The 9,133-nt window shown below is 43.1% G+C and overlaps 1 protein-coding gene across 1 annotated transcript; it reads left to right on the top strand.

Moving 5' to 3' along the window:
- The first annotated feature begins 1,570 nt into the window (after positions 1–1,570).
- Positions 1,571–6,823, top strand: LOC115060462 (alpha-1,6-mannosylglycoprotein 6-beta-N-acetylglucosaminyltransferase B-like). Its single transcript, XM_029528387.1, has 13 exons — positions 1,571–1,609; positions 1,804–1,977; positions 2,090–2,257; positions 2,571–2,740; positions 2,950–3,081; positions 3,342–3,475; positions 5,075–5,217; positions 5,312–5,467; positions 5,608–5,754; positions 5,839–5,955; positions 6,088–6,162; positions 6,336–6,496; positions 6,613–6,823. Exons 1-13 carry the CDS (start codon positions 1,571–1,573, stop codon positions 6,821–6,823), a joined length of 1,827 nt encoding a protein of 608 aa, XP_029384247.1.
- Positions 6,824–9,133: the final 2,310 nt, after the last annotated feature.

Here is a 9,133-nt window from a genome sequence, read left to right as displayed (position 1 = left end):
GAACTTTAAAAACCCAGAAATCATTAAGTAAAAGTTTATTACGGTTTATTGTTTTCAATTTGAACTATTTATGATATAAAGGAAACTGAAAGGATAAGGTGTGTAAAAGATCAACTCTCTGTGCCCTCTTTATTATTTATGTATTTTTAGTTAGACTCATAAAACAGATCTTTCAGACTATTGCATTCAAATCCTTCAGCTTTCTTTTTACTATGTAGTTCAGTAAAAGCACCCTATTGTCCAAGTTAAAAGAGATTTCAGGGTTTGTTCCAGTTACAACATACTTTAATATTCTGGCTACACCAAATAAATACACTCTGCCAACTTCAATAATTAGCCTATTGCAAATTTTTTTTGTGGTTGCCTGCAGTGGTAGTGTGATATTCTGAGCCAAATGCACGGTTCATAACCCCAGTCGAGGTTAACCACACAGTGAAATTAACAAGCTGTGATAGTGGAGGGTGTGAATGGGCGGGGGTGGGGGTTAAAGGGCAGTAGGTACAGGTGGTTATGGGGAATGGAGTCCTTGAATAGAAGTTTAACAAGTCCCTCAGAGCCAACACCAATCGACTGACCATGGGGAGGAAAAAAGTTTACATCTATACTATGACCCTCCTGAGAGGTGTCAGGTGAGAGCCAGGTTACACATCCTCGTTGGCATGCAACAGAGCGTGTGTGTGTGTGTGTGTGAGAGCGTGTGAGAGGTAGGGATGAGTGGGAGCATGCTTGTCCGCCTTCCATGAGAAAGGGAATTCATAAAGCCTGGGCCACACAGGCACCATACTGTGTGTAAATGAGGGCGCACACTTGACGCCGTGCTCATACATAAATTACTGTATGTGCAGGGTGCCACCCGCATGCACACAAGCACACGTCCCCATCGACAGTCTGCTCACCCCTCACCCTCTTCCTCTCACATTACCTCACACCATAAAATATGACTGAATTACCCAGGAGTCCTTTCACCAACTTGTCTACTCATACTCTTGTTTTTGCAGAGGGAGCACATTTTTTTACTGTGCTCTTACAGCATATCACTGTTTTTAGGCTTTCACACCTCAGCTATGTCTGTGGGTTTCCTTATCTTTTTTTCTTTCCTTTTTTACTAGGTTGTTTTACACAGCTATGGACTGTGTGTTTTGGCAAATGCTAGCATTATAAAGGGGAATGTTTGGTAAGAGGCAGGTGGGTCAGGTGTGTGTGAGCATATTATTGTGTGTGTGTGTGTGTGTGTGTGTGCGCACTTATTCCAGTTGATTGACATTGGCTAGTGATGGTGGGGGGCGCTTACGGGAAAGGGCCCCTGAGAACACACTGCTTATACTCTAATGCCTCCTACATGTATGGCAGCACTATACATTGTGCTGATGGCTGCTATTCATTGCGCACATTTCAGTTAAGAGATTGTATATCAAAGTTATTTTCCACTGTTCTTCATTGCCCACAATGACTTAACTCGACAATGTGCTTTTGGTTACTGAAATAATGATGCATTCAAAATGGCCTCTAAAGGAAAAACTGTGTGACGGCTAATATCTTACCCAAAGGGCCCAGTGAGTGTGAGGTGCCAATGGATACTGCCTATCCGGTGTGCGCTGAGAAAGTGGAGGTGAGAAAGTGGAAATATGTGCTTTAACAAGCTTCATGACTGTGTGTGCAGTGTTATGGCTTAATGTTTTCAGTTCAGTATGCATTTTTAAGGAAGCAAACAAGGTTGGACTAGATATGAAAAAACATCTTTTAAATAATGGGACATTCATAACGTATCAGTATGTGTCACTGTAACGTCAGTCTCTCTGGCAGTTCCTGCAGGCACATTGGCAGTTGGACCCCTGCTATGCGTTTTATGGGGTGGATGGCAGCACCTGCTCCATATTGACTTACCTCAGCCAAATAGAGGACTTTTGTCCCTCTCACCTTGGAAAGAACCACTCTGCACTGCCATGGCACAAGAAACCTCAGGCCCATGAAGAGAAGGTAGAGTCTCAACAAGCTCATGTCACTGTGTATTACTGTACCGCGACAGAATGACCTTGAGAGTGTCCAGATTACCAAAAGGCAAATCAGAGTACATTGTGTTTGTACACAGGCTGAGATACGAACATCTCTGAGCCAACTATATGAAGTCATTGGCAACAATAGTGGTGCTGCAATAAACTTCATCCTGTCCAGAGTGCAAAGGATGTCTGAACGCTGGATACAGGCTGGTCTGAGGATGAGACAGAGAGGCAACAAGACAGTCTTCAACCAGATGAGGGTACGAGCTATTGAGCAAGTTTTTACCTCTACATTTTGAGGAGAATAATATGAACCCTGAAATCATTCCATCACATATTCAGTGTAAGTGTGTGGATGCTTAGCTCAATTTCTCTTAAAATGTTCAGCTTCTCTTCAAATAAAATGTGTATAACCATTTCATTTATACTCACAACCTTGCTGAATGTTTATTATATCACACTTTTTGGAACCGAACCTTTAGAACATAAACTGTGGTGAGTAATGAAAGTACCGAAATGAGAACCTTTCTCAACATACCTTTTGTGTGTTTTGGGCTCCGAAACATGCCGCAGGTGCTGCTGTATCCAGGTGCCCTGACTGGGAGTGTTGGTCAGCGTTTTGAAGCTATGGTAGAGAGAGGGGGGCCTCTTGGGGAGCTGGTCCAGTGGGCTGACCTCAGTGCTTGTCTGACAATCCTGGGACACAACATAACCTTCACCACTTCACAGCACCAACTCCACAGGTTACCAGCACTGCTGCTCCCACTAGCTGCTTGCATCTGAGACAACATTATTATTACTATTATTTATCATTCATTTGGTATCACTGGTAGATATTTTTGTAGGTGTCTGGTCTTTGAGCAGTTTATATTGAAGTGACGAGGAAGCCAAGGATCAGAACTGGCTCTGATCAGTTTGTGGTGTAATGTGTGTTTATTATTTACTGGTCCAGCTTCCTAGGTGCTGCCCCTGGCCGAGGCAGTTGTCCAATCCAGAGGCCCTTGACCTTTGACCTCATCTACACTGACTACCATGGCCTTGCTCATTTTCAAGGAGCCATGGGACTGGCTTTCCAACATTACCAGTATGACAACAATTTCTACATGTGCTTATGCTATTATATCAGTGTTGCAGAACACTTCAAAATACAACCCACTTTTATCATTTCTACAGTGAGCGTTAGAGTTAGGACCTTTAATGTTTTCTTGACAAAAACCAAAGGTAAAGTCAGATATTAATGGCAACATCATACAACATTGTGTTCATGTGATCATTGCTGATTTGATGAAGCTGAAGTAAATTAAATATTTCTTTTGTGATAAACTGTTCTTTAAATCATTCCAGGTGCCACTTTAGAATCTTGGACTCTTTCGGCACAGAGCCTGCATTCAACCTGGGGAGTTACACACACAGTCACGGATATAAGACACTGTGGGGCAGATGGGGTCTCCAACCTCTGCAGTACATGACCATGTTCCGTAAGTTTGTGTGTGTGTGTCTGCGAGTGTGTATATGTATGGATGCATAAACTTATTATACTGGCAAGTTGCAGCATCATGTAGTGTGTTTACACCCTGTAATCGTGGAAATATGTGCCTGGGATAACTGAATGATGGTGACTCTGTAAAGAACACACCACTGATTCAGAGATGCTCTGGTGAAGACAGTTAACATATATAGAAATACACACATGTGCTCATATTTATATCTGGCTGCTTGTGGCGCTGCTCATTCACACACACTCACCTCAGCGTCCCCACAGTGAGAGGATTAATAGCAGAGGTTAAATAAACTTGGTGCCCGGATGGAGGTTTCATTCCACCACCTCTCCCTGTCATCCATCCCGCCCTGCCGGGAGATGAGGACAAGCTGGACGCACTAGGCTGAGAGCCACTCTTCATCTCTCAGCCTGAAGCACTGTTTATTTGTCCTGCTGAGGAGGAGAAGAAGGAGATGGCTGTTAGCTGATGGTGTGGAAAGGCAGAGAGAGAGAGATGGCAAAACAGAAACAAAGACGGAGAGCAAATAAAAGAAGAAGGCGCTTGAGAGAAAAGCAAACAGGGGTTTCATGCTTCTGTTTTGAAATCCAGGAGAGGACGATAGTTGACTGAAGGACTGAAGTGGACGGTAAACAGACAGCAAAGGCTCTGAGACCAAGGAACCAAAGAAACTGCATTCCTTCACAGCTATATTGATGATGCCAGTGAATCTCTGCTAATCTGATAGATGAGTGTGTGAAGCAATGAACCTGGCCAGGAGATAGAGATGAGTGGCAACGAATGGGACTGAGCCAGCAGCGCGTGGGTGAATGAAGAAAGATCTGGCAACCATCTTTTAAAACAAGTACCTGGAGACATGAGTGAATAACTCACACACAGATGCTCAAACATCAGGCCTCCTTACACACACACCTTTGCTGGCACATTCCTCGTAAAGTAAATACTCATCTCCCACACCTTCCTCAATGTGTCACAGGGCAACAGGGTGGCAGTTGCCTATTAAAACATCCTGACCGCAACCTCTCATATGTGTAGAAATCCAATTTCCTTTAACAGCTGATTTATACCACAGGGTGTGTATTTTTCTCTCAAAAATTTTAATCTTAACTGTTTTTCACCTGTGATCTTGGTCCATGTCTGTCCAAGAGCTACTTTTGATCCTCCGCTCATGTTTCTGACAAAGTGCCTCTTACATAGTTTAGTAAATTAGATACTTAGGCTACCAGTTTTCTTATGGATGAAAAAGTACTTCAACACTACTCCAAAACATACAGTTATGAATATGAATGAGGGTTCTGTATAAAGCTGTGTCTGCACAGCCAACGTTGACATTAACAGATTACTCACCAGTCTATAAGAAATTATGCAAGTTCACTATCAATCAATTTCCATATTTGCCAAGAGCTGTCTCCAGCAGTGGAAAACCACATCAATTGTTTTGCTTTTATGTCTTGCTTATTTTCTCCAATAGACATTATTAACCATCTACTCAGGCCCTTGTCTTATAATACATACTGCTCACATAGTGACTTGGCCCATGTCCCGGCTGCCTTTTTACATTTTTTCTGTTGTCTCCAGCTCACACTCCTGATAACTCCTTCCTGGGATTTGTGAGTGTGGAGGCAGTGAGGACAGAGGTTAAAAAGGAGGAGCTGGAGCCAAAGACCCACAAGAAACACAGGATAGCGGTGGTCTATGGCAAACAGGACTATATGTGGCAGGTATAGTAACAAAAAGAGGACAGTGTGTGTGTGTGTGTGGAAAGATGGTGATCTTGCAAGATATAAAATTTTCACACATGTACTTTTTGCCCAGGGTAAATCTGAGTTTGTGGAAGTGATCAGTGAGCAGCTGGAAACCCACGCCACAGTCTACCAACCTCCAGGACACACCTCTTCTCTGCCCAGCTTTGTGAAAAACCACGGCCTGCTGACTCAGGAACATTTCCTTCGACTTCTTCGCAGGGCCAAGGTCAGATTACAGCTCAATTCAGTATAAAGACACCAGTGAATTAGTACATTTTACTTACATCTACTCACCGAGAGGCCTATGATATGATCTTGAAGCCGTTGTTGTGAACTGTGGGGTCAGATGCTGCTTCTCGGTTCTAGGTTTTTGTAGGCCTCGGTTTCCCATATGAGGGCCCAGCTCCTATTGAAGCCATAGCACTGGGCTGCGTCTTCCTTCAACCACGATTTGACCCACCACACTCATCAAACAACAATGATTTCTACAAAGGCAAGCCCACCACCAGACAGGTAGATAACACATGGGCATTCAAAACAGGTATTGAAAAAATCCACGGTTCTTATTGTTTTAGTGTAAATAACTTTGCATTGCAGATCTCATCCCAACATCCTTATGCAGAGGAATTTATTGGTAAACCTCATGTGTGGACTGTGGACATCACCAACAGGACTGATGTACAGGAGGCAGTCAAAGCTATTCTACACACAGAGGTAACTCCCAGCCAAACAACACAATCCAGGTTATTCTTAATCTACATATATTAACATTCACCTTGTTATCCCATAATTCACGATATAGTAGTAAAATGAAGTAGCGTAAACGTGTTTCAATATGCTTTTCAGGTGAAGCCTTTCACTCCCCGAGAGTTCACATGTGACGGGATGCTGGAGCGGGTTCATGCTTATATCAGTCACCAGGTGCAGATATATCAGTGCAGTCCAGCTCCTCCATCAAACTAGCCTACTGAAGTGACATATTGTTGTCATGATTGTTTCAAAGGCATTTACTCGTCACTAGCAGCTAATACATAGAGATCAGACCTTTCATCACTATTAACTTTCTTTCCCTCTGCTATCTTAAATCTTTCTAGGACTTCTGCAGTAAATCTGTCCCTACTTGGCCGCCAGAAAATGCTCTGAGGGTGCACCTGGGTCCCCTGGGCCAGTCCTGTGTTAGTGTGTGTCAACACTCCGCCCTGGTGTGTGAGCCTGCTCTGTTTCACCATCTAAACAGTCCCTCTGCATTTACCAGGTCAGCAAACATGTCAGAGTCTGTGCAAACGGTTAAGTATCAACCTAAAAGATGCTAGTGTACTTAGATGGATGCATTGTATACAATTAAGCTTATCATTGTTTTGCACTTTGAAGGCTTGGACTCAGCTGCTCCAGCGTGGGGCTGGAAGTCAACCACCTGTTTCCTGCTTACAGTCCTTGGGGTCGACACTGTGGCCTTCAGCAGGAGCCTCGACTCTTCAGCTGTGCCGGCTCTGACCCTTCCCATCGCAGGCTGTGCCCCTGCAGAGCATACCTTCCTGGACAGGTGGCACTCTGCCCCAACTGCGTGGAAACAGGACTGTGAAAGACCCCATGAAACAGCAGGGAGAGAGGAGGCGCACAGACAGCACCAACAGGCCATCTGCAGTGCATATTGTATAGGTAATGACCTCAACCAAAGAAACTAGCTGTCTGCCAATGCTGAGGAACATTTTGGGGTCTTGCTAGCATATAAAGCCTGAAAGTGAATATTGTATTAATATAATACATTCACGTGAATTAAATCTGATTTCAGGCCTCAGTAATATGGGGGAATCATCTCAACTGACCTTTAATTTTTCATAACAATGCTGGCGCTATTGAAATCACCACAAATTCATCAAGCTAGTTGTCCTCCAAAACAGCCAACACCAGTGATGAACAATATGAAATAGGTTTTGCCAAATAATGAGAGGGCACGTACGCTAAACTCCTAATGGTAGAATTGTTCAGCGAAAATATTTCGAAAAGGTTTTTGTTTTGTTTTTGAAATGACAGTCATTACTCAGGAACCAAAAATGAATGACGTTATTTCATTGATACTCAAGGTGTTAAAGGATAATGAATTCAAGGCCTGGTGACTCATGGTGCCTAATAAAAACCTTGTGTTGTAGCTTTTCCTTGATCACCTTAAACAAACAGTCTTGAAACGAAGGAAAGATGCACTTTAGGAAAAAAAATGTTTAGGGGTATTTAAGTGAAGTGGAGCACCAAAGACTGAAAAGCCATTCATTTCTCATCTTCTATGCCAGACCACAGTGCAGTGCACTTCAATGTTATATTAAATAAGCATCTAATTTCACAGTAATTCAACAAAGTGGCCAGCGTTGCGTGGGATTACTTCTCGCGCAGCCCCCTCTATGTATCGCTGGCTGCAAATATTAGCCCAGTCCTCGGAGGAGAGAGGGTGACAGCCTAAGTGATGAGGCTCATTATCAGAGCGAATCATGGATAACCTCTGAAAGCCACTGGGAGGTCACAGCCGTGTGATGATGATTATACTGTCATATAAACCACCAGTTCCCAAGCATCTCTGACTTAGGAAACCCCCTCGGTTCTGGTTCAATCCATCCCATACAGGCTCATTGTTTGTCTTTCAAACACACAAGAATATAGTTTGCGAAAGCAAAATTAATTGTGTTTTCTTGACTTATTTTGCTAAGAATTACACCTACAATTATTTTGATCATAACAGATGACTCAGTTTGCTCAGAGGAGTTGCATTTGCTCTAAAATATTCCCTAATTGCTTTATGGCCCAAGAGTATTTTGTAACCCATGTTGATATGAGCAAACATAGGAACTTCACATACAGTACATGTGACGATTAGTAAAGGTTCAACACCTCAAAAGGTTACACAGGCTTATCCCATCATCCCAGTTTGAAAAACAACTTGTGAAAGAAACAAATGATAACAACCAAAGGCCAAAACACATCCCACATTAGGTGTTGTAAGTGCTACACTTACATGGTGCAGCTGTTAGCAAAGATCTCTCCGACACAATGGCAACAGGCTGCTACATTGATCTGGATCGACGTGAGGCTTTTCTTGGAAATGACGCACTCGTGAATGTTAACTGGCAGAAAAAGAGACCTTTTCTGCACTGATACACTCCATGTGACCAGAACATATTGTCAGTCAGGAATCAGACTGCTCAGGGGTGCGATGACAGAACTGGTCAACAGTGTGATTGACTAGTAAATGGCTGTGAAATGGTCCATGAAAACATCGTTTGTGAGGACTTTGGTGGATTTTGGTGAATTCGTTTGGCCCTGTCCAATGTGACTTTCGCTAACGGTCCGTTGATGATGGACGTCAACTTGTGCTGAAGAAAAATAAAAGTTGCTTTTGACTCAGAGGGGTGTCCAAGATATATATTTTTGGAGAGTGATGTGTCATTTCTGGAGAATGATATTAAATCATTTCATTTACATGCATTATGTCATATAAAAGCTGTCACTCACTTCCCAGGGGGCTGATAGCAGAGGGTCAAACTGAGGCTTCAAAAACAGTTCAGGGCCTATATGGAGCAAATGTGTAAATGTGGACAAAGATTTTAGTGTTTAATAAAACTGCCTGCCGACCTCATGCTGTATGGAGCCATATATGAGTGCGAAAAGCTGTCACAATCTACCACATGTCTGTTAGAGTCACATTTGATGTTCTGTGTGACGAGCTTTAGGAAGACAGCGCTGTGGATAATCTGATGGTTCATTTAATTATCTGGGTTATGTGGTGTCACTGTAAAATTGGTCTCATGCCTTCTGTTCAGCTGCAAGGCTCGGGATAAGGAGGTTAAATGTCTTCCATCAGCCGTTTGCGTGCTGCAATTGACATAACCACAAACCATGTGTC

The sequence above is a fragment of the Echeneis naucrates genome, chromosome 19, assembly GCF_900963305.1.
Source record: "Echeneis naucrates chromosome 19, fEcheNa1.1, whole genome shotgun sequence".
NCBI classification, from domain to species: Eukaryota; Metazoa; Chordata; class Actinopteri; order Carangiformes; family Echeneidae; genus Echeneis; species Echeneis naucrates.
The sequence above is the reverse complement of the archived record's forward strand: the minus strand, read 5'-3'. Positions and strand labels throughout refer to the sequence as shown.